Raw genomic sequence first — 26,635 nt, 5'->3', positions numbered from 1 at the left:
AGATAGAAACCTTCAGCTGCAACAACACAGTTGATTTTTTTCTTTAGCCCCCACCATTCCAGAGCAATCATTGCTGTTAGTTTAGACTCTGTACTGTCAGGAGAGCGGCGTCAGGTAGGAGCAGACAAGGGGTGTGATTCTGAGCTCTGGCACTGGCTGCCTCTGATTGGAGATCTGCATCACACCCCCTGCCTGACACCGCCCTTCTGACATTACAGAGCTTAACTAGCAGTCAGACATCAAAACTACCTGTGCCTTTTGCTCAGGAACAGTGGGGGCTAGAGAGAAAATTCCAACTACACTAGAATCAGAGGAACAGTACCTATTAACAGCTGCCAAATACTTGGATTAGAGGAAATGGCAAAAGGTCCTCTTTAAACAAAGACTTCTAAGTGAATGGCAAAAAAGAGCCAGATAAGCGTCTGCTTCTCTGATAAGATATATCACATAGTTTATTATATTTGCCTGCACTATTGATTTATGTAAAGCTTGTTGCAGTTAGTGACCGTTTAACTGCTGGAAAACCCCTATAACATCCCTTCACATTCTAGAATCATAACGTAACTTTTGGCTTTGATATTAATCATAATGACTAATATTGTGTGAATTCACACCAAAAAGAATCATATAATGCGGCTGTGATGTGTTTGCTACATGGAGCACTTTAGAGAAAGCTAGTAGTGACCAATCCTAAAGAGATGGGAAATAGAAAAAAGAAAATTTCCAAAGTCTCCTTAATTTCAAATGCTTTTCTGGTTTTTCTTGGTAAACAGGAATAAGGTGCAGCAAATGCTGAGGCAAAAGGTAATGGTACATTAGTGCAATAACGTCTGGTTGTGTAATAATATAATCTCACTTATGCAAATCAATAGACGTATCATATGTATAGATTCCCAAATATTTCTTATGACCACTTATAGCTTTTGCATCCGGAACAAGGAAATCCAGGCTAGTTCTTAGTAAGCTTACATCCCACCTACGACTGCTATAGTTTACATGACTCATCGGTGTGATGTCAGCTTGTTGTCACAGAGGCGACATATTTGTGAATTATACAGGATACATAATCTTTCTATTTCCAGTGATATAATGTAGCGAAACCTCTCGAACAGACCACCCCCTTTTCCAGACTAGATTTCACGTGACACTATATAGTTCTACCATACATTATGCATACTAGCCATACTCTTTAAAAAGACCACCCATCCAAAGACCACTTTTGCATGCAATTGTGTATGGTTGTCTCAAACAGAAGGATTCCTGGTCACGCAGACAGGTATTGGGTGCAGTGGATCTAATCCAGCAGAAGCTGCAGCTATGATAAAGCAGCAGTCTGTGACGATATACAGTATGCTGGACTTAGTGAGAGTGAATACTGGCAGCAGAGGAGGCAGGTGCCTGAAGCAGTGGTGTAAGCACATGATAAAAGACATCCAGTGGGTGTGTGGGGTTCAGTAATAAGATAACAGTTTCCATTTCCTCCCCTTTCCTGTAGATGAGCTTCTGCTGGTGGGTCCCACCTCTCGGCCTGTCTGATTGGGTGCAGGAGAGGCCTTTGCAGGAGGCTTGCCGCTTATCTTGAAATAGCTACTCTGTAGCAGCCGGAGGTTCTTTAAAAGGGACTGTGTCTCTTGGGTGTTGTCACAGCTTCTCTACAAGTGATGACATATGTCAAAAGGGCAGAAGCTACTGGAAAGGATCCCTGGCTTGTGAGAAGCGCCATGCTGTGAATATTCCTGCTTGTGAATGGTAAATTGAAGAAGCTTTTCCCAGACTTCTACGCCAGTAGCTCTCATCACTAGCTTAGCTAAGCCTTGCTGCGTGCTCGCAGGCTCTGTTTCTCTTAAATATTTAACACTGGAATGATTCTGTGAACATTTCCCATTCCCACGGATACTCTTGTACCCAGCCGGATCAGTTTGGCACTAGGACGTCAGGACATTCGGCTGTTTAGTGGATTTCTATTTCATATTTTGTCTGAACTTTATCTTGTCCATTTCTACTCATCCATCGTCTGCGAACCCGAAACGTAACCTGTAACCTGCTTAGACAGCGATGTTCTTTCTGAGATGGAGACTACGGAGCAACCTGAGAGTTCTGCCGCGGATGTTTGCTTCCCCCGCTGTGAAAAAGCATGCCCCACTCCGTCACATTGGAGAGTACAAACCGGGCACATTTAATGGGGCATCCCAAGGCAACAAAGAGATGTAAGTGCAAGTAGAAGCATGTGTGGGGATTTACTGTCCATTATCTGTATCCGCATTGCATGTTAATAGGCATTATATTGGGCTGATGCAACTGCTCATTCAAGGCCACATTTAGCTGTGATAGGATGCAGTCTCCTAGCTGACACATTTCTGTATATTTATATGACTTATTCATATGTTTTTATTTTTTTTTATTGTAAAATAAAATGAATTCATTCATTTTATTAAATGCAGAAAAGTTACTGACTACTAGGAAGTTTCTTCAGAATGTCTGTTTTATTCTTGAAGATTATCAATGGACTTCTGGGGGGTTTCAATATTAATATCCTATTAAGCTACAGTATATCATTTGTTGCTTCCTCATTGTGTCACAGGCTGAAGGGATAGTCCTATAGAAGAATGTTATAGTATGTAGCTAGGATCGAATATAGCATTCTCATTGGTTGAAGTTCTACATCAGAGAACCTACTGTTCCAGAGAATGAAGGGGCCAAGATACAGTATGTGCACTATATACCTGGTCCTGACTACCTGCAGTACAGGGAATTGCATCACAGCTTAAAGGGGTCATCTCATGGAAACCATTGATCAATTATCCACAGTGTTGGTGATGAGTATATGATTGGTGGGTCCCACGATGGGAACCCCAAGCTTACTAGAACAGGAACCCTGAGCCCCATTCTATAGGAGTTCGAAGGGAGCAAGTCATTAAACTCAGCAGAACTTATCAGATCGGTGAGGGTCCTGGTAGTCAGAAATCCACAGATTAGAAGTCACTGCATATCCTACCAATATATCATCACTTACTATGGTGGGAAAGCCCATCACAGAGAAAACAATATTACAAAATGTTTGTGCTTTTCTATATAAATTTAATATAAACAAGAACATAGTACATTGCATATTGGCATTTTATAATGGGTACGACTGGGAACTTATTAGATGATAATGAAAGATTATGACACAATGCAAAGTAAAATATGTTTTAGAAGGCCATGACATAGTATCAAGCAACTTAGTTACAAATCCCCCATATGGGTAAACAGAACCATCCATGATATTGAGTCTTTATCTAGTGTGTATGTGAATTCTTTCATTTTTATGATCCCACTGGCATGTACTAGCATGTAATACTACAAAAGAATATTTGTGAGATGACTTGTGAGCCGCTCTTGTCATCATTCATCAATGTGGCATAAAAGCCTGCATGCTACTAGTATGGCTATAGAAGAATGTAGCGCACGGCTTTCTTGTCTTTTATATTAATGACCAAAGTTGTTTTTACAATTCTGTTGTTTTGCCTTTGGTCACGAACAACAGTATAGATCTACTATGTTAGACACGTGAGCTAACACTCTAACTCTGTCTTTCTATTTTGGAACTTTGTAAATTGTAACAGGAGCCACGCCGATTTACTGCGTATGAGGAAGCGTGTTGTAAATGCTGCATATCAATCCTTGTGCTGTAATAACAAGTGAAATGTTCCTGTTTGTGAAGTCAGAGAAGATAGATGACAGGTTATCTAGCTAACAATCATGGCTTGTGCAGGAATGAATGAAGCAGTGATATCAGACGCCAGCCATGAACACATGTGACTGTTTCTGGATGGAGTCAGCCATGTTTTTGTAACTCTACAACCTGTCTGACTGTCGTTTAAGTTGACACATTGCAGTACTCTGAAATTCCATTAGAATCAGTCATTTGGCCAAAGTTATGAATGGAGAATAAAACCGTGTGTAACAGGAAATCATCATCGGTATCTGGAAAGTCACTATTTTGTCATATTGACAAATAATGTAAATGAGTAAACTGAAATTTACAGCATTAATACAAGCCTAGAATTAGGATAGGGGCTGTGAATGACCCATGTAAGGATTTCTGCAAACTGTAAATCATTGCATGGTCACACAGCTTTATCTGTAATGGGACAGGAAATTCCATCCAGGCAGGGCAAAAATTCCTTGAGCCATATAATGACTTTCCAATTGATTTACCATTGAACAGTAATGTGGCTTAGATGCTAAACTCTTACTCATTCTAGTGAGTGGGCAATGTGGAATATAAATGTGATAAAAGCAGATGATTTGGTCAAGGCAACAAATGAAGTATTGATACTATAAGTAGAACATCCATTTTTAGCATCTGTTTTTGCATCCATTACACATATCTACTAAATGCATGTTAAAGTGATTTGAATGGTCGCTTACATACACATTAGATATCTATGCATGCAAACATATTACATAGGCTTTTTGATACCTATCTGTTCCTTTAGTGTGTGTATATATAACTGTATATTCACACATAACAGCTACAATACTACTTACAGTCAGTACACACCACTATCTCAATGTAACACAATATAAGTAACTCTATCTTTAATAGAACAGTCCAACATACAGCTATATCTATAATGGGAGAGGAAATTCCATCCAGGCAGGGCAAAAAATATTATTACTAGCCTCTGCCCGCGACTTCATCTGCATGTTGTTGGCATCAATGATCCACCTATATTCAGCAAATTGTTGCCGTCGATGGTTTGTGTGCTCCAGCGTTTTGGCAGTTCTCAAGCTGTCCTGCTGCTGAACTTGTTCCTCGCACTGTGCCTATGATTGTTCCGGCATCTCAGAAGCTGACTGAGATGCCATATAATGAGCATGTTGTTGGCGTTAATGATCCGCCTACTCTGGCGTTTCGGCAGCTGTCAGGCTGGCCTGCCTCTGAACTTGTTCCTCGCACCATGCCTGTGATTGTTCTGGAATCTCAGCAGCTCGCTGGGACACCATATAATGAGCATATTGTTGACGTCAATGATCCACCTGCTCTAGCGTTTTGGCAGATCTCAAGCTGGCTTGCCTCTGAACTTGTTACTCGCACCATGCCTGTGATTGTCCCGGCATCTCAGCAGCTCGCTGGGACGCCATATAAGGAGTGTGTTGTTGGCGCTGATGATCCGCCTGCTCTGGCATTTTGGCTGCTTGAAGAGCCGCTTGATGCCTAGATTGCTCAATCCCCTGAGCTCCGCTTAAGTAGAAGACTGTGACTTCTGGCTACCTTCATAGCTCTCGTGGTTTTAGAATTTTGCAATTTTGCAGCAAATTAGATTTTCATTTTCCCAGCATGTTTAAAATTGACAAGCTGCCAAATTGGATTAAAAGGGCTGCCTGGATCAGATGATATAATATGCAAATACTTGTTCACAATGATCTCAGGGTTATCAGTGTGTTTAAATACAGAGATAACAGAGCATCTTTATCAGCAATCTCAAATTAGCTGAGATAGTCCTGCTGGCAACAGCAGTTTAATATAGTATATGAACATAAATTCATAACAGTCGTGAAGCCATGTCAATTAAAAAGTAGCCTATGTTTTAATCGAGGTTACAAACTATCTATGTGCCGAATTTCATCCAAATCGGTTCAGCTATTTTTGCATGATTGAGTAACAAACAACCAAACACACACTTTCACATTTACATTATTAGTAGGATTAATAATTATATATTATTATATTAATAATAATAATAATAATAATAATGTTATTGCTATTATAATAATAATAATAATAATAATAATATCAGTAATCTCTTCACCTTAGTCCTGATGTGTACAAGAACAATAATATTACAAGGTCACAACTTGTAATATATTATACTGAATAGAATCACAGCATCTGCTACTGCTGGGTCCTCTTTACATCTGTGGCAAAAGGTTTTGCAACAGTTGGAGGTCACAGGTTTAAAGGTGTTGTTCAAGAATGGATATTGATGGCCTATTCTTAGGAAAGGTGATTATTATGAGATCAGCGGGGGTCCGACACCTGGCACCCCCCACTGATCTGCTGATCCAAGCAGAGTGTATAGAGGCAGAAGCAGATGGCTCAATATAATGAGCCAGCCCCTACACATTATAAGAGGATGTCTCCTACCTCCATACACTATGCTCTGTAAAATTGATCACAGGGGTGCCAGGTGTCAGACTGTTCCTAATGCCTTCATTATCCAGCATTGGACAACCCCTTTGAGACTACTAACATGCATCATCCCATGATTACAAAAACATACCTTGATCTGACTTTATGACACAATATGTAAAGGATCTGTAGACAATAGGGAAATCAAATCAATATTTGACCACAAAGACTCCCAATGACCCCATCGATCAGATAAATAAGGGGGCACGTTCTCTTCAATGTGCACTACGCAAGGCGGACTATGCTGCTATGAGCTGCAATACAGTCTCAGCCAGTGTATGGCACCATGATGACAACAATTATGATGTCTAGGTCTACATAAAAGAAAGGCCAAAAATTGGATCTGAGCATTCCTGCAAACACTCATTCAGCCAATTTTTAATTCTTGCAAAAGGTCCTTATTATGTTCCTATACCCTGAAAACCCCTTTAAGAATTGACTAATAATAACCTGTAATAGAACCTCCATAATAATATATAACTAAAAATAATATTTCCTGACTATTGGCCCCTTCAAAGTTTATATATTTTAAAACCAAACTTTAAAGTATTTATGGTCATTCTATAAATCCTTCCCACATAAGGGTTAAAGTTGAAAAATAGGGAAATATTTCCACTTAAAAGACGAGAAAAACCAGAACCAGTGAAGCTGTTTACTTTACACATTCCTTGAAGGATATGTCAGTATTCACCAGACAAATCATTGGCAGTGCAGTAAAAAGAAAAATGTACCTGTTGACCTATTGATTTATACAGTATGTACTAGTAGAGGGTACGCGCTATGTACGAAAGTATAAAAATGTACATTAAAAAATCATGAATATGGCGGCCAATAATTTCTAAAAAGCAAAATGTAAATTGATGACATGTATATTTTAAAGGGGTATTCCCATGTTGGAATTCACATACGAAATCTAGTAACCAAGCGATGTATTGATCCAATGACCTTATTACCTTGAATCATAGACCACAGCTATTCCTTTAGCCCCATTAGATGCAGGGCTTTTGGGATTTGTGTACCCTTGGTCTAAATCTAATGACTGACTATATACTAGCTATAACCTGCCATCTGGTTAGTCTGTAAGGCATAAACTAAGACTAGGGAAGCTTTTACTGTAAATAAAGAAAATTATTAACTATCTTTGGTGACATACGTGACTTAATAATTAACTTTTAGAGCCATATGGAGAGAAGAATGGATTATTGTGTAATATTCCCCAGGTACAGACATGACACAGTTAGGAGCACTAAAAACAGGATGTGAGATATATGCTCTACTGAACAAGTGAATACATTAGTAGTTGCCAAACCAAGATGCAGGGCTCTAAACTATTGTACTGGGTCGTAGAAAACCAGCGTGAATTCGCCTTCATTCCGGCGTATCTATAACAAATATTTGTCACAATTTGTCCATGTCGCTCTATCTCCTTGAGATAAAGATGCTGCGTGGGTTTCATTGAATCTTATCGTGCTTTGGTTTCAAATCAGGTTTTATTAAAAATTGTTTTGTCTTTTTATTCTGATAGTCTTCAGTTTTCACATTTGTCATTCGCGCACACAATAGGCTGACATTTCCTGTTTCTAGCCGCAGTTTTTTGAGGTTTTCTGTTCAGACTGGAACAGGGTCAATAGGGTCACGCTGGTATCATTAGAGGGGAGGGTTACAGAGATAGGATGACAGATTTATTGCAGTCCGAAAGAACTACAGTAGCTAGGCAGGATTGCACAATATGGAGTGTGAAAAATATAGATTTAAGCTTATACTACTATTTTGTTCCAAGTCTACTTATTCCTTAATGTTATTTTGGCATGGTCTAAAGTGTTTGTGTCACTTTATTTGGACCATACCATGAGAGTGGGACATTTCTGATATTGCACATACTGTATTTCATAGTAGACCATATTCTGTGAATGTAAGAATTTCCACATTGTCTTACTACCACCACCACTTGGTGGCAGCATAGCACCTACACATCATCGGCATATAAAGGCAGCAAACCCGGGTATCTTGCCAGATATAGAAATCATTGCTGGCTTTTTGTTGGATGCCTTAATGTTGGGTGCACACAGTGCAATGGGTACTACCAACAATTATGGAAAACTAGGAATGAGCCCCAAACAAGAAAATCATAAATATTTCTTTTAGGCTTTGTTCACATGGGGAACTTAAAAAAAAAAAAAAAAAGTTGAACATGGATCCAAAATAGAGGAGTAATGGTTTCTTCTTTCTAGAATCTACTCCTGTCTGGCTACAAAAGAAAATGTAATTTTTCTAGCTTTTTAGCATATGTACATCATGTAGATATAGTAATACTGTCTAATATTTAGACAGAGTAAGTTTTAAGGGGAATTTTTTAAGACCAGCATTTCATTTGCCAGTCGAATTTAATTCCCATTGGAATCAGCAGCACCATAATTATTAGGGTCCATTCACTCAGAGGAAAATGGTGAGGAATTTGAATTTCAGCGCTGAAAAAAAAGCCTCCCATTGACTTCAATGGGTTCCTTTTTCAGCTACAGGAAAAAGGAACCCATTGAAGTCAATGAGAGGCTTTTTTTTTTCAGCGCTGAAATTCCACATCAAATTCCTCACCATTTTCCTCCATGTGAATGGCCCCTTAAAGGGGTTATATGACAAAAAGAATGGGGGGGGGGGGTCCTTTTGCCCCACTGCACATTCAAACTGAACACAGCCCGGCTGAATGTAGGTTTTTGACAGCGTTCCCATTCACTTCAGTGGGAGCATTGTACAAAGTACAGCAGTCAGCTATTTCCCATACTCCCACTGAAGTAAATGGAAGTGCCATCTACCAGCAGACACGTCTACACGTCCAGGGGAATATGTTCCCGTTCTCAGTATTGATGGACATTTCAGCAGCCAAACCTCCACTATTCAGGTATTTGTCTTCTATCCCAGGTGCATGGGACCATAAAAACAACGCATTCAAATAAATGGGGATGAAAAAACAGATAAAGAGAGCACATAATGGGGGCCACACAGTGGCTCAGTGGTTAGCACTGCAGCCTTGCAGCGCTGGAGTCCTGGTGTTCAAATCCCGCCAAGGGCATGAAACCATCTGCAAGGAGTTTGTATGTTCTCCCCGTGTTTGCATGGATTTCCATCCCATATTCCAAAAAAGACATACTGATAGGGAAAAATGTACATTGTGAGCTCTATGTAGGGCTCACAATCTACATTAAAAAAAAAAAAAAAAAAAAAAGAGAGAGCACATAATGGAAACAGCAATGAGGAGGACACATAAGGGAGGGGGACTCAGGACAACCAGTAACCTCGTAGAGGAAGGGGAAAAAAGAATAGCAAGGAATTCTGAATCAGGAAAAGAAAGCGAAGAACTTCACCCAAGGACACCAGAGAGCATCAAATTTGGAAGGATCAGGGGAATCCTCCGCCACCAGAGCCTCCATTCTACTTATTAAGAGAAACTCCTGGAAAAATTCAACCAGGGAGGGCGCAATAGTGCAATAGTGCTCTGGGAATGACAGAATATGCATTTTTTTAGCTTGGAAATTTGCATAAAACACTTTACAAATTCCCCCATTAGACTAGATGGTGACCATGTGCTGGTTTTACCGCAGTGGCTCAGTGTGATACATGTGGCACATCTTTAGGCTAAGTTCACATGGTGAAAGATAAACAGAAATTCCTCGTCATTCTCGTATTCAGCTGTGGGATTGCCGTGATGGACTGCTGATGTAAGTCAGGGTATTGGCATTACATGGCGGCTTTCCCCTGCTGATTAGACCTGGATAAATGGGCCTGGTCAACATGGACTCCTGAGCCACGGAAACCACAGCAAAATAATTTTTTCTTTTTTCCACATCCAGCTGCAATCTCTTCCTAGGAGGCAGATTTGGGACAGATCTGCCCCCAAATCTGCAAGAAATTCTTGGATTCCTGTGTGTGAACGTACCCTTAGGGTACGTTCAGAATAAGCGGCGTCTAAAGCAGCTCCATTCATTTCTATGGGAGCGGGGATACGAGCGCTCCCCATAGAAATGAATGGGCTGCTTCTTTCACTCCGTGCAGTCCCATTGAAGTGAATGGGGAGTGCCAGCGTGTACGCTCCGGCATGAGCAGAGCTTGCCGTATACGCCGGCACTCCCCATTCACTTCAATGGGACTGCACGGAGTGAAAGAAGCAGCCCATTCATTTCTATGGGGAGCGCTCGTATCCCCGCTCCCATAGAAATGAATGGAGCTGCTTTAGACGCCGCTTATTCTGAACGTGTTTTACGTTCAGAATAAGCTAGCGTTTACTCAGTGTGAATGCACCCTTAGACACTTTTGTCTAACTTTACATCATGTTGGCCTACTTTGCTTCACTATTTTGGGCCCATAAGTTGGCACGATATAGGTGCACACTGTCACACTTCACTACACTTCTATGTGCCTTTGTCAGCAATGTAGAAAATAGTTTTATAAATTATTTATTCCTCCAACCTGCTTGTACAGTCTGAGAGTCGCCAACACTTCAGCCATAGAATGGATGGACCGGGAAGTCAATGACCCCAACGTAATGTCTGTACACAATTACTACAGCTCAGCTACCAATACGTCATCAATATTGAATGCCCAAGAAGCCATTGTAAGATACACTATGGCCCCGTAATCTTTTGTTGTTGCCATATTACATCCTGCACACTTGCAGCTTGTGTATAGCAGTAGTATAGTTAAGGCATGAGGCCTTAGGTCACCAATCCATAATTCTCATGACTAATGTGTACTCTCTGAACATCTACAGTGAACAGGTTGTTCTCCGTCATCTGTTATATTGCCCCCTCCCCTAGATGTAGACTCTCTATCCTGTACACCTGCCAACTAGAAAAATGTTTTTACAGTGAGTACAACATCCAAGGTAAAGTCTCTGTTGTGTTGTAAGTTATTGCAAAATAAAATAGTAAAATAGATCTAAGGCCGTAATAAATACAACAATAAAGTGCAGGGCAAATAAAAGACAAAGTCAAGGATCATTGTTGTGAGCACACAATGTCTCATGTAAACAGCCTATTATAAGATTTTGCTGCATATTGGAATAACAACGGAAACAACAACATTTTTGCCAATTTCCAGTTAGATAACATTTTGCATAAGGTGACATTTTCTGTTTGTAAAGCCATAGACATAAAATTCTTAAAGGGGTTGTCCCATCACAAGGATCCTATCTATACTGCTTGTTAATGTGAATGTAAGACTTTTCCTAAATACATTGCTTCAGCAAAACTGCTTTGTTTGTCCACTATATTACTTTATTCATTTTTTTGTGGCCACAGCCCTGACCTAGCTGCTCATGAGTCAAGTGATGTATCAGCCTGCTCTCGGGGAGGGAGGAGGGGCTAGATTACACTTTGGGGGGAAGGGGCCGCCAATACAGGGTTAGACGCCGGCACAGGTGAAGCCAGCAACATCGCTATGCTTCTGCCCTGCATGAAGCCAGCAGCGGCAGAAGCGATGCTGCTATTCCGGGGGGGGGGAGGGGGGAGCAATTAACAGCATCGCTTCTGCCGCTGCTGGCTTCAGGGCAGAAGCATAGCGTTGTTGCTGGCTTCACCTGTGCCGGCATTTAACACTCCCCGGCATCCGCTGTAATAGAGAGGCGGATGCTGGGGAGTTAGATGCCGGCACAGGTGAAGCTAGCAACATCGCTATGCATCTGCCCTGCATGAAGCCAGCAGCGGCAGAAGCGATGCTGTTATTCCTCTCCGCGGTCACATATGCAAAGCCAAGCGGCGAGATGCCGCCGGCCCTGCGTGCGCGCTCATAGCCCAGTCTAGCCTTGAAGGCTAGACTGGGCTATGAGCGCGCAGGTAGGGCCGGCGGCATCTCGCCGCTTGGCTTTGCATATGTGACCCCGCCCACCAATGACGCAACAAAGCCGGAAGACAGAAGATTTCACAGAAACGAAGACGAGTAAGTATGCGACGTGGGAATACCCCTTTAATAAAGGTTGATTTAGGACTTTATTGCCTGTAAGTATTTCTAGCTTTTGTATGCTTTATTGGAGATGTCATATTGTTATGTTTATATATTTATATGTGTATTTTATGTGTTTTTGTGTAACACTGCTATACAATGGGACAAGAACCCTGTGACCTGGTGTAAAATAGACGTTAACCTCCAATTTCACATAACACACATTGTTTTTAGAATAATAAAATGCAGACAATTTTTATGATGTGCAATGTCCTTGATCTAGAAGAGCGCTGGTGGATGTGTATAGTAAAATCAGCAAATAAGTTTGGTTTTTTTGGTCTTTTTTATTTCAGATCTGCAAGTAGCAATGTGGTACATCGCCTGACTGACCTTCTCTTCTACACAATTTCTGAAGGACAGGACCATCTTCCCGTAAACAAGTTTATCAATGTAAGATAAGACAAGAAACAGATTCTCATACCTCCAAGATCATGCAGGCTTCTAAAAGCAAGATGTGACCCTCTTATAGACCTACAAAACTCTTAACAAGTGTATAGTGAGTCTGTCGCCAGAAACCAGCACATCAACCTAACCTGAATATATAGGCCAATGCACAAATGAGCTCTTTGGTGCAACATTGTCATTGCCGCTTACCTCTTTGGAGCAATAGCCATATCTCAGCTGCTCCAAAGAACTCATTTATATATTGACAAAAACAACAAAACCATGACAACCGAGACATTGATTCACACAGAGAATACACATTGAGGTTACACTAACCTATATACCTGCAGGGCTGTGTTGATATGTTGGGTTTTGTTGGCAGACCCTTTTAGGAATGGTGCTTGTAGACTTGTTCACTGAGGGCTTTGACCCATTATGTCCATTATTGGTGATTATTGAATGTGAGGTCTCATAAGATTCCATCCTGACCTCTGCCAATATGTTTGGATAGGGCAGAATTGCTAATGGACATTCAGGAGACTCCACTTTTATCCATAGGGAATGCCATAGATGTTTGATTATTTTGGGTACTTACTATTAGAGCACCCAAATCATTAAAAAAGATGGACCCATGTCACCTGATGTGTATATTACTGCTGAGAGGAGGGTGAAGGAAAGAGCTAGATTCAGAAACATTGTACAGGGACTATTATAGGCTAAAATAGATTTTTAAAAATTCAGCTATTTTTTTTTTTTATCTAACCATGTTTGGCCAAATTTGCAGTCCTCTTCTATCAGTTGTAATGTATGTACTCCAAGACAAGGGACACATGTGATATTGGCCCTCACCGATGAAACATTTATGACAAGCTGTAATATTTATGGTTGAGTACCCCCATAAGAAAATGTAATGCTGTTAGTTGATATTAACAGGAGGTCCCATGCCTTCACGCAAATAGAGGCCGAGTATGCACAGTACTGACCCATTCATTCTCAGCGGCACTGCCAGAGGTGGTCAAGCAATGCTGAGTTTGGCTCAAAAAACTGCAGCAAAATCTGCAACAAAAAATGCCGTGTTTCTGTAATTTGGGGCCTTAGTCTTAGAGTTAGTTCTTTGCTAGGGATGTACTTAGCTAAATAGAATAAAGAATCATGTAGTACTATATAACAACCTTATTCATTGGATAGAAGTTTAGTAATATCTTACTCTTTAGTATCACTTATAAATTGGGTATGGCCACTTACATCTACTGCCTAAAGTGTTCTACATGGAAGTGATATATGTGTCAGTGTTTCTGATATGATATGCCAACTGTGGCCTCTGTGACAGGTGGTATCAAGAAAAACAGATGAGTATTGTACCAGATCACTGCTGGTACAATACTCATGGGAAAGGTTCAGATGCCTCTATTACAACATTCACCTTGTAAAAATGTATTCTGACATATTTCCAAAAAAGATCAGTGATCTGCCGACGGACTCCTGCCTCCTCCTGTTTAATGTGAAGTGCTTCAGCAAACTCCAGCACTGTGGCTCAGGGAGGTTTAGTATTTAGTCATTATTAGTTACTTCTTATTACTAGAATTGCTGTTTCGGCTGGAATCACAGTGTTGGCCAAAAGTATTGGCACTCCTGCAATTCTGTCAGATAATACAGAGGCAGCAAAGCAACCCCAAAACATCAGGGAACCTCCGCCATGTTTGACTGTAGGGACCGTGTTCTTTTCTTTCAAGGCCTCTTTTTTTTTTCCTGTAAACTCTTATGTCGATGCCTTTTTCCAAAAAGCTCTACTTTTGTCTCATCTGACCAGAGAACATTCTTCCAAAACGTTTTTGGCTTTCTCGGATAAGTTTTGGCAAACTCCAGCCTGGTTTTTTGTATGTCTCTGGGTAAGAAGCAGGGTCTTCCTGGGTATCCTACCATACAGTCCCTTTTCATTCAGACGCCGACGGATAGTACGGGTGGACACCGTTGTACTTGTTTGGATGTTAGTCGAGGTTCTTTATCCACCATCCGCAGAATCTGGCGTTGAAATCTCTCGTCAATTTTTCTTTTCCATCCACATCTAGGGAGGTTAGCCACAGTGCCATGGGCTTTAAACTTCTTGATGACACTGCGCACGGTAGACACAGGAACATTCAGGTCTTTGGAGATGGACTTGTAGCCTTGAGATTGCTCATGCTTCCTCACAATTTTGTTTCTCAAGTCCTCAGACAGTTCTTTGGTCTTCTTTCTTTTCTCCATGCTCAATGTGGTACACACAAGGACACATGACAGAGGTTGAGTCAACTTTAATCCATTTCAACTGGCTGCAAGTGTGATTTAGTTATTGCCACCACCTGTTAGGTGCCTCAGGTAAGTAACAGGTGCTGTTAATTACACAAATTAGAGAAGCATCACATGAGTTTTCAAACAGTGCCAATACTTTTGTCCATCCTTTTTTATGTTTGATGTGGAATTATATCCAATTTGGCTTTTTGACAATTCTTTTTTTGGTTTTCCATTGAAGACAAATTAAATGACGATAATAATACCAAAGAATTTGTGATTGCAATCATTTTCTGGAAGAAAATGAGTATTATCTGACAGAATTGCAGGGGTGCCAATACATTTGGCCAACACTATGCAATTTTTGTAGCATATTGGTACAGTTTTTAGAAGTCAAATTTTTCAGCCAAAACCAGGAGTGGAGTAAAAAAGAATGGGAAATATATAGGGGATATTTATTCTTCTCTTGCTTATTGGATCCACTTTAGGTGTGGGCTCATAGAACTGCATAAAACTGCACCCCAAACCACAGCAAACACTGCACTGTGCTTATAGACTTCCTAAAGATCAGTGCTCACTAAGTAGCAAAATCAAAGGGTAAATGTATCTAAAATGTTGTCATCTACAAGCCTAATGGTACAGCACAGACTATAGGGCTTTTTTCCCTACCATAATCCTTGATGTCCATCAATGAAAAAAAATTGCAAATGGGATAGATGCCTAAGAAAGTACAGGAGATATGAGGTTCAATACCAGACTAACAGGCCTGAGTATGATCAGCTCAGCTTAGGTACCTATGATCAGCTTAGGTGTCTAACAAACCTGACTATGATCAGCTTAGGTGCCTAACAGACCTGAGTATGATTAGCTTAGGTGCCTAACAGACCTGAGTATGATCAGCTTAGGTGCCTAACAGACCTGAGTATGATCAGCTTAGGTGCCTAACAGACCTGAGTATGATCAGCTTAGGTGCCTAACAGACCTGAGTATGGTCAGCTTAGGTGCCTAGGACAACAGCCATGTATTAGTTTTTGATTATTATTCACCTCTATTAACTATCAAGACCAATCACACATTGAGTTACCATTAAATAACAAAATGTTTCATGACAAGAGGCATAAACTTATCCTTTGCTGCAAAATATGAATGGCACAGGAATATTGAAACCATGATGTATAGTCTTCATGTAAATATCTGACTTGATGTTATTCTTTATAGACATTGAAAGCGAATGGCCTGCTTGCAACAGACCCCCGACTGAAGGACTGTATGGACATGTTGCACAATACAATACAGGAGTCAATGATAGGAGCAACGATGGACTTAGAAATCTTTCAAAAGTAATCTTCTTCTAATATTGCAATATTAACTAATATTCTTACATAGATTATATTATCTTACCCTTAAAAAAAAAATTGTATAAAGGGAATTCAAGAGCAAGCTATGAGACCTATGTTATACCAAGTTGGTGTCAGTTCAAAATAGCGAAATATAAAAGTAACGTAAAAGTTTTTCAAGCTTCTGTTATAATGTCTTCTTCTTTATATGGTCCTCAGAGGATTGTCCCCCCTCCCAGGATACAGCTTGTAGGCTATTTTGTGATTTTGGTCGCACATGCACAGTCAATTAAGTTCTCTTTGCCTTTCTGAGGATGCTGAGATATTAGATGGAGAAGGAGATATTAGATCATAAGTCTCTCCGCTCCCTACCAATTAGGGAAAGCAGACATAGAATAAGCAAAGCTCCGGGGGAACATGGGAAGTGTAGGCAACGGCGCTTAGCAGAGGTCATGTGAGATCTCTGACAGTGCCAAGATAATTGCTTTGGAAAGAAGATTGCTGCCTGAGGAATAAGGAGGAAAAATAGGAAGGAGGAGCCGAATAAACATGATATTGGAGTGAGAGCAATGCTCATAGGTATGTAAGGACAATAGTTGTTGGTGTTGAAACAAGCAACCAGAATACCCCTTTAAACTCTCCATAGACATAATTGTTGAAAATAATCTAAATGTAGCTGTTTCCATGTTGTCAGATGGATTTCTGCATGCTTGATTTTGATGAATTTGCAGAAATATGTGCAAAAAAATATGACATTAGTTCAAAACACAGAGTTTTTTGGTCAGGGAACTGACTCAATTTCCTCCTCCAAAAAAAACGCCTCACCATACAGTCCTATGGTGAGTTGTTTTTAGAGGAGGAATTTGAGTCAGTTTCTTGACCAAATTCCTGACCAAAAAACTCAGTGTGAACTCAGCCTATACTTCACACATCAACATTTGTCTTGGTCTTTAGCAGTAAGAACAGCTCTTAGTCATATGAGTGTCTGCAATGTAATACTACGTTACGTCCCTTGCAGCAGCTGTTGCCCGCCTGGCCTTGGATTTCAAAGAACTGATTTTTCTAGGGTGTAGAGAACTAGACCCAGAAGGAGACAACCTCATGAATGTCATCCCTTCCAAGGTGACAATGACAATAGCTATAAATGGGGCCTCACCCTCTGCTGAATGATTATGAGCTCTCATAAGGATTCGTGCACATGCCATATACTATTTACAGGGCTGTAACACAGCAGTCACAGCACTCTGGGGCCATACCGTAGTCTATCGGACATTGAATGATGTAGGTATTCTCCCCTAGGCACAATGGGCAAGATTTAATTAAAATTTAGGCAGCCTAAAGGTATATCAGATTTATCACTGATACTGGCTGATACTAGATAAAAGTCGGTATGTCTAGTATAAATTTATACAATTTAGTGGCTGAAGTCCTCTTGTTACACAAGACCAGTATTTGGCCCCAGATGCAATTTTCATGCTGACGACCTATCCGCAGTATAAGTCATCAATGCCTGGTCTGTAGGGATCTGACAAACAACCCCTGCACAGATCAACTGTTTCAGGTGCCTCCAGGTGCTTGACAATACTGCACAGAGGATGCAGAGCACATAAGGACTTGTACCTTGACGTCAGGTCAGCTTTTGATCATTTCTCCCCAATTTGTTCCATGTATAAATTACCAGTACATGGTTATATAAGACTAAAGTATTTCTCCTCTCTATTACTCCTACAGGTGTGTTCAGAGCAACATTGTTCTATTGACTCAGGTGGTGTGTAAGAAGTTTGTTATTCCAGACTTTGAGCAGTTCACATTAAACATAAACCAGCTGTATGACAATGCCAGAAATATAAAGGAAGGGGAGGTGAGCACTTATTATTCCAACAACAAAAGCAACAAAAATAAAATCTATAAAAGATAGAAATTGTAAAACTGCAAGTTGTGTGTTCTTACTTTTAACAGCCTTTCATAACTAACTTTCACAATCTTGGCAAGCCTGCACACGGGGTTATGCTCCGCTCATTCTGAACGTAAAACTTGTTCAGAATGAGCGCGCAAAAACCAGATCCCATTGATTTCTATGGGTGCCGGCATACACGAGTATCACATTGAAAGCAATAGGGAAAAAAGCCTCCCATTGATTTCAATGGGCAGCACACGTATGCCAGCACCCATGGAAATCAATGGGAGCTGGTTTTTACGGGCTCGTTCTGAACAAATTTTACGTTCAGAATGAGCGGAGCGTAACTCCATGTGCAGGCTCCCTTAGGCCGATTGCACATGACCATGTGCTAGCTGCCAGCCATGATGATGTCACCAGCGTGCTGTCCGTGCAGAGGCCGAGCTTCTGCAGCCCCCTTCATTTAATGAATAGGAGCCGCATAAGCTGGATAGGAAAAGTACCTGTCCTGAGTTTTGTGGCCTGGACTGTAGACCTACACACGGGACCATGTAATTCACAGTCGTGTGTGTAGGCCCACATAACTGAATGGAAAAACCCAGATAGCCCACTGATCCATGCACAATCGTCTGCAAGGGGCCTTAAACGGACTCTGTCACCAGAAATCAAATCAGCCACAGGGAAAATTATGACCACCATCATACCTTTTAGTCCAATGGATTCAATATTAACTTGAAAAGTTGTTTTTAGACATAAAAAAATAAGCTAAAGTGCAAATGGGGGCATGCCAAAGTTTCCAAGGACTTTGTATTAAAGGGGCTCTATCATTGGGAAAAGTAATTTTTAGATAAGCACATCCTTGCATAGCCTTTAGAAAGGCTATTTCACACATACCTTTTGTTTGTTTGTAAATTGCCTCAGTAGATTTTGAATAAGTCAGTTTTTATTTATATGCTAATGAGCTTCCACCATGCAGCGGAAGTGTCTCTGTGCACTGTCTGCTCTATGTGTATGTATAGCAGAGGCTGCTGTGCTGATGACTCATCTCTGCTGTACATACACATAGAGCAGACTGTGATCACAGACACTTCCGGTGCACGGTCGAAGCTGATTAACATATGAATAATAACGGACTTATTCCAAATCTACTGAGGCAATTTACATACAAAAGGTAGGTGTGAAATAGACTTTCTATAGGCTATGGAAGGATGTGCTTATCTAAAAATGACTTTTCCCAATGATAGAGCCCCTTTAAGGTATGAAAACCTGAGTTTATAGCACACCCATTGCACTTGCACCCTACATACATATATTAAGGCTAAGGTCCCAAAAAGCGCTGAGGGGAAAAAAACGGAGTGAAACACATCTTGGGTTTTCCTGCAGTGCTTTTCACAGAGAGTTCTCCTCAGCAGACTTGCTGCTCCAATTATACCTATAGAGAAAATGTCCTCTGTGAATATTTTTCTGCAATGTGTGGATGGGATTAGCTTATATCTAGAGATGAGCGAACACTGTTTGGATCAGCCGATCCGAACAGCACGCTCCCATAGAAATGAATGGAAGCACCTGTGACGCCAGCCGGCCGCCAGCAAAGTCAGCGTCACGGGTGCTTCCATTAATTTCTATGGGAGCGTGCTGTTCGGATCGGCTGATCCAAACAGTGTTCGCTCATATCTACTTATATCCCATCCACTTTGCAGAGACTATAAAACGCTTTTCAAGGAAATCGTGCCTACCCAAAGGTATGTTGGTGCTTAGCCTAACGTTCCCTACAATGCACTATGGCTGGTTTGATATTACGTTTTTTGGTGATAGACTTCCTTTAAACATTAGAACTTCTTAGAAACAAAAAAACTTGCATATATCTATGTATAATTCTAGATCTAATATGGAGAATATTTGAATGAATATCACAGTGCATATTACTTATTTTTCTAATTAAATGGTCAAAAGGAAATTATTAAAGGAATTTATTGATTCTTCCTACAATTAAAATGAGAACATATTTGCTTGTTGATTATATGGTGCCAAACATGGTTGTCAGCTGATAAGATTACATTCTTCTCCTACACGTGAACAACAATCCTGTGTGATACACAATCCTCATGTATTAATGCTCTATCACACAGCATGCATCAGTAAACCCAATAGTGCAAATGAATGCAAGACACTATGTAATGAGATAAAAGAGAAAATACATTCACCTACCCCACCCTAAAGTGACTTTCACTGAAATCTTGGCTGAATTATTTCTTGCGAGAGCAAGATGAATGGAAAATTGTGTCATGTTACAGCTCACAACAGAAGTCAATGGAGGGTATCAGGGGGAGGAGTAAGCAGGAGTGAGAGAGGCAAGAGAGACAAAGACACAGAGACTGCTGCAGATAACAGTAAGCTTTGTATCTTTATTCCAATGAATCCAGGTCAGTACTTCTCTATAATGTGCTACATGACCATACTGATGTTTCTGAGTGTGAGAGAGTTAGATAAGCAGATTCTCCTCTGCTTTCTGTTTGCAGTATATGGCAGATAATATTGCAGCTAGTCCACACCCGCCTCTCTGAGACATCTGGAAATTAGAGATAGCACTGCTAAATAAAAGTTATATAATGGCCGGCAATAGTGATACTTCTTATGTACACACACTCTACTACCGATTTCTACAAACTGTGTCATGTACACTTTAATAATCTGAGGCTCTGTATACATTGTGTTCCTCCCTGCATTCGGTATATTTGCCCATGACATATTTTCAATGAAGGCTTATGACCAATATTATAGAGCACCATTCTATAGTGTAACATTGTAAAAAAAAATAAAATTGTATATTGTAAAATGTGCTTTTTTGTGTTTTCCCTGTGTATGAGAAAGCGCGCTCTGCTGTACTATCTTATACAATAAAAAATGGTATGTTGATGGACACCAGCCAGACAGAGGACACTCTTCTGACCTCTGTCTAGTGAATGCAGGCCTATAGGAATGTCAAAGTAAATGCCGGAAGCTTTTACTACATATATATTAAACCGTGTGCAATGCATGGCATCACAAGCCTCCACCTGACATATATAGCTGATGGCAGACTTACTGCAATGCATACAGAGCCTTAGGGATAGCAAATACTTCTCTGGGCAGGACGCTGCCATATCATAGGCCAATATTTTTAATGAAAACGTATCCAGTAAGTGAGAGTTCACACTTGCGCCCATGTCCACCCGCCAGGTCTTTGTCCTATTCCCCAGAGAAACTAGATAGGGGTCCACTTCCCAGCGGTCAGTTTTAAAACCCATTAATTTGAATAGGTTTTAAAAGCAAACCACCGGTGTCCATATGCAGCCTCTCCGCAGAGAAACTGGGTTTTTTTGGCCGGACACAAAGTCCTACATGTCCGACTTTGTATCCGGACAAAAAAAATAGTTTCCCCGCAGAGAGGCTGCATATGGACACCGGCGGTTTGCTTTAAAAACTTATTCAAATGAATGGGTTTTAAAACTGACCGCAGGGAAGTCGTCTCCTGTCCAGTTTTCCCAGGGAATAGGATGGATACCAGATGGAATGACACATAGCGCACAGGCGTGCAAGTGTGAACACCCCCACACTAAACCTAAAAGTCTAATGCGTGGATGTAAAGTAGAGTTACTGTGTAGATAGCTTTGCTGGAAATGGATGATATGGCATGACCTTTACAAGACCAGCACTCTGGTAGGCGACAAGTACAGGACAACTAGGCCACATTAACCCTACCGTTTCTCTACTGAGAAGTTTATTATAACTCATACTGCAAATCCATGCCGGTTTCAGGAGTACTCCTACATTATTTAGAGGCAGGTGCAGGTAATGCCAGTCAGGGAATTCACAAAGACTGGAGTAAAGAGCACCAGTCTTTAATAAATTCCTCCTTTTGTGTAAAGAAAGTGATACTTTGCAGAATCCCAGTTCTTTCTATGGGATGTAAACCAATATAGTAAGAGGTAAAGTGATATGAAGTGTATTGGCTTACATGACATTGTATCACTACAGTGAGGATCTCTTTTACTGTAATTAGATTAGGTAACGCAAAAAGAGAAATTGACAAAATACAGACCAAGAACGTGCTCTTTGGCAATGTTTGTGTGTTTTTATTTGTATTCCTCTATAGGCCTCTTACATGGCTCCTGATTTTCCAATACCATAACAAATAAGCTTCTCGGTTTCTATCAAGCTTGTGGAGCACTGCAAACCTATCCTGGAACATGACATGAATAATAGATCACTTTTACTTCTGCTGGTCTCTGACCGTAGATAATGGCACAGGAGAGCGAAAAAGTGAGAGCAAGAGAAAGAGAGAAGACAAAAGCGTTGTCTTTGCTATTGTAAAAGCATTCCTATAGCACAGCTTTAAAGGGGTTATCCGCCTCTTAAAAACTGATGACCTAGCCTAAAGATAGGCTATCAATTTAAAATTGGCAGGGGTCCAGCAGTCAGGTCCCCACAGATCAGTAGTTACCAGGGGCATGCAGTTTCCAGCATTGTTAAAGGGATTCTATCATTGGCTTTAGTGATTTTTAACTAAGCATATATTTGTATATCCTTTAGAAAGGCTATTCCAGACATACCTTTTATTAATTAATCCTCACAGCCATTTTTAAAAATTAGCCCGCTTTTATTGATATGCTAATTAGCTACCATGGAGCACCAGAAGTCCCTGAAGTCTCTGTGATGCTCCCTGAGAACTCCTTGTGTGATATGTGTAAACAGGGGGAGGTTAGAGCAGCAAAGGCTGATGACGATGATGATGATGACTCATCAGCCTTCCTTGCTCTCTCCTTTCCCTTGTTTACACATATCACACAAGCAGTGCTCATGGAGCATCACAAAGACTTCAGAGACTTCTGGTGCTCCGTAGTGGATTATTAGCATGCCAATAAAAGCAGGCTAATTCAAAAACGGCTGAGAGGATTAATGAATGCAAGGTATGTCTAGAATAACTTTTCTAAAGGCTATGCAAATATATGATTAGTTAAAAGTCCCTAGAGCCAATGCTAGAATCCCTTTAACATGTTGGGCAATGTGCTGCTCACGCGCCATAGCAGAGATTATGGGTGCTGCGTCCTGTTAAAGTCTATGGGACACCACTGAAGTACCCAAAACTTCTAAAAGCATGGCAAGTGTGCAGATCAGCATAGGATAGGCTATCATTTTTTTTAAAGGCACATAAAACCTTTAAGGGGTGGAATAACCATAAAATGGCACCATTGTATAGGTAATAGGTAGTATCTTAATATAAAACACTCTGTAGTAAGTGCTACAATGTAAATGGTTATTTTGTATTGCATAAATTAGTTGCATTAATAATAAACTTTATTGAAGAATTGCCTGCTTTACTCATTTCCTGCTCATACAAAGTCTATTCAGCTTTAAAGAAGACATTTCACCACCCCAAGGCTGTGCAACATTCTGCACCATGTTATATGTGCTGCACAAACTCTGGGGCACTTTAAATTTTGTCTCTAGCCCCCCTTGTTGCGGAGTTCTGAGCCCCGTTATTTCTGGCGCCCTTTATGTTAATGAAGCCCTTCACTGTCAGAAGGGTGTTTCTGACAGTGAAAGGGAACAGCACTGTCCACTGCTAGTTGGACAGTGCAAGAGCAGCTTCAGCAGCGTGATCTCGCGACTTCTCTCTTCATGGAACTGAGAAGAAGAGCCAGAGGGGCGATGTCACTGTAGGGTGTCACTGTAGTGACATCGCTCCTCCGGCTCTTCTTCTCAGTCCCGTAAAGAAAGAAGTCGCGAGATCACGCTGCTGAAGCTGCTCTGACTCTGCTCTCTGCTAATTGGACAGTGTCATACTGACGAGAATGACGTCGCTGCTTCCTTCACTGTCAGAAATGCCCTTCTGACAGTGAAAGGTTTAATTAACATACAGGGCGGCAGAAATAACGGGGCTCAGAACTTCGCAACGAGGGGAGCTAGAGACAAAATTCAAAGTGCCCCAGAGTCTGTGCAGCAGCGCCTATAACATGGTGTAGAAAGATGCACAGGCTTGGGGTGGTGAAAGGTCCTCTTTAAAGGGAATTTGTCATCTCCAACAGTCCCCCTAAACCTATAATAGTGCCATGTAGGGGTCTTTTTAATGGCAACAAAAAACATACCCTTGTGGCCATAAACAGATGAAGCAATGCAGAGATCAACACCTTTTTATGGATATACAAATCAGTCTGCAAGTGCACCAGGGGCGGGGCCTGATTCCCAGGTTTGTCTACAGATAACTGTGATCCTCATAGAGGCTAAAAATGTCAATTCTCGCTAAAAAGAAAGACATTAAGCAGAGAATTTTTAACTGTCTATAGCAAATCTGACAAGCCAGTCCCTACCCCCGATGCACTTACGGGCAGACTTGTATATCCATAGAAAGATGATTGTCTCCTCATTGGTTTATTGGGTTTTGGCCACAAACATATGTTTCTACTGATATTAATGACCCCTACAATTTACTGTTATTGGTGGTGGTGGTGGGGGGGGGGGCATTTTGGACCAGAATTCCTTTAAGTTGCATGCAATAGCATTCTTTGGAGAAGGGAGGTGAAAGAGGAGAACTGACCCTGGAGGCAGAGAGATAGCAGACAGAGGATTGCCTGGGTACGCTCATGGTTGATTTTGTAGGTGTGGTCAGAATGGAAAGGGTGGGGTTTACCTTAAAAAATGTTGCATTCATGTGCACCTATGCTTCTATAACTGAAGCTTCCGCACAGCAGTCAGCTATTGCTATTAAATGTTCTTTAACTTTTCTTTTCTAATTCTGGCTTTTATTTAGGTTGCAAACTATATTCCACAACTTGCCAAAATGAGCCCTGACCACTGGGGTGTGTCTCTCTGCACAGTGGATGGACAGAGGTAAGAGGCCAACTATTTAATATTATTATTAATATCACACTATACAAAAGTAATATGTGAGTTGGAGCTATATGAATAATTTCTTATTACAGATACTTATATAGGCCCTTAAGTCACAATTTGAATCAGATTACAAAAATATTGTAGAACTCAAGATCTCAAATGAGAATTATCTGAGCGTAGGGTAAATTGCACACTAGAGGTAGAATAGCAATAGTCAAGGAGGCGGTCCTATCAGTGACTATGTCTGTATTCTCAGCTCCTCCTGCTCTAGGCTTTTAATAATTCAGATGTGTTCCCATGCTCCATAATGGAAATATACTGTACACAAGTCAAGAACCAGTGCAGATTTCCTATATAAATTGTGCCCGTTTTTTGGTTTGAGTTACAGTAAATTTGTTGGGCAAAGGTGTACCCACCCTTGCCTGCCTTGAATATTGCCCACTTTCATAAAAATGATGAACAGAGCGCTACTCAATTCTTACTGTATGTTTCACGACATGTGCTTAGGGTCTGTCGACTTTATAGCACTGTTCGACGTTTATTTAAGAATGATGGCCCTATGACTCCTATCTCGGGCAACCCAGACTTCCCCGCAGCCCTACGCTCTGCCTTCCTTTCTCACACCCCAGGCTCACTGCCACTCCGCTTCCATCAGGCACTTTCAACATTCTCTCTCCTTCCTCTTTCTGACCTGCTCCCTCCTTCAACCATCACTGCCGCCTCCCATTGGCAATATACTCAACTGACCCACTTCTACACCTCCATTAAGCAATCACACAACCTACATAAGGCTCTGTTACCATTTGACCATCTGTCTCTCCTCCGTATCTCCGTCACATGCTATTTCCCTGGTCTATGGCATGTTTTTGGAGGTGCCCTCTGACCAACTACCAGCTTATACGGGGGGTTTCATTCCCGACAGACGCGTGGTCATCTGCCTTTCGGGTGTGCCAAAAATTCTCCATCTGTTGTAGGGCACAAGACTCTAATTTTAAGATTCTCTCATGCTGGTACAGAGTGCCTTCTGTCCTCCACAGAATATATCCCTCCACCTTGGATCGATGTTGGAGATGTAATGCTCATCGAGGTACGATGGTGCACGTCTGGTGGGAGTGCTCTCTCTTGCGCCCGTTATGGACGGAGGTGAGACGTATAATTGAAGTGGTAACTGGTATTGCCATGGATGACCCGGCCCCTCTTCTCCTTTCCATCTTCCCCTGGAAGTTTAAGAGACTTACACATAGGATGTTTGGTTTTATGCTAGTTGCTGCTCGATCAGTCATTCCTAGATTGTGGAAATCATTGTCCCCACCCTCACTGATGTCCTGGCTGGAAGAACTTCTCCGCATCCACAGGATGGAAAGTCTGCTTGCTGAAAAGTGATGATAGAACACACTGACAAACGTGGCTCCTCTGGGACGCTTTCTATCACTCCACTGATTTCCAGTCCATTTTTGCTCCCCCAACCTCATGATACACTCGGCAGTCTTCCCTTTCTTCCCTCACATGCCTTTCTTCCCTACTCCTTCTGCTCCTCATTCCCATTGTTTCTTCCCTGTTTCCCCGCTGTCATCCTGGCTCTTGGGAGGGCGACTATGCCCTCTTTTCCTTTTCCCTTTTTTACCTAGTTGGGTTGTGCGCCCTTGGTTTGTTCTTTGTTTTGACCGTTAATTATTTCTCTTGGTGTAATGTTTACTCAGTCAACAC

General features: G+C 41.1%; 1 protein-coding gene across 3 annotated transcripts in view; it reads left to right on the top strand.

The window, feature by feature from the left end:
- The first annotated feature begins 1,503 nt into the window (after positions 1 to 1,503).
- The window catches only part of GLS2 (glutaminase 2), a 46,662-nt gene continuing 21,530 nt past the window's right edge, over positions 1,504 to 26,635 (top strand). The window contains exons 1-5 of one of the 3 annotated variants that reach the window (XM_075265588.1): positions 1,504 to 2,207; positions 12,463 to 12,559; positions 16,040 to 16,161; positions 17,890 to 18,019; positions 24,846 to 24,925. In XM_075265588.1, the coding sequence (XP_075121689.1) occupies positions 2,056 to 2,207; positions 12,463 to 12,559; positions 16,040 to 16,161; positions 17,890 to 18,019; positions 24,846 to 24,925 (581 nt within the window). In that variant the 5' untranslated portion in view covers positions 1,504 to 2,055. Of the gene's footprint in view, positions 2,208 to 12,462; positions 12,560 to 16,039; positions 16,162 to 17,889; positions 18,020 to 20,056; positions 20,446 to 22,230; positions 22,358 to 24,845; positions 24,926 to 26,635 lie in introns of those variants that run through there. The other 2 variants (XM_075265590.1, XM_075265589.1) reach the window with 2 other exon arrangements.

Source organism: Leptodactylus fuscus, chromosome 2 (assembly GCF_031893055.1).
Source record: "Leptodactylus fuscus isolate aLepFus1 chromosome 2, aLepFus1.hap2, whole genome shotgun sequence".
In the NCBI taxonomy this organism is placed as follows: Eukaryota; Metazoa; Chordata; class Amphibia; order Anura; family Leptodactylidae; genus Leptodactylus; species Leptodactylus fuscus.
Note: the sequence above shows the minus strand (reverse complement) of the source record. Positions and strands in the feature narration are given on the sequence as shown.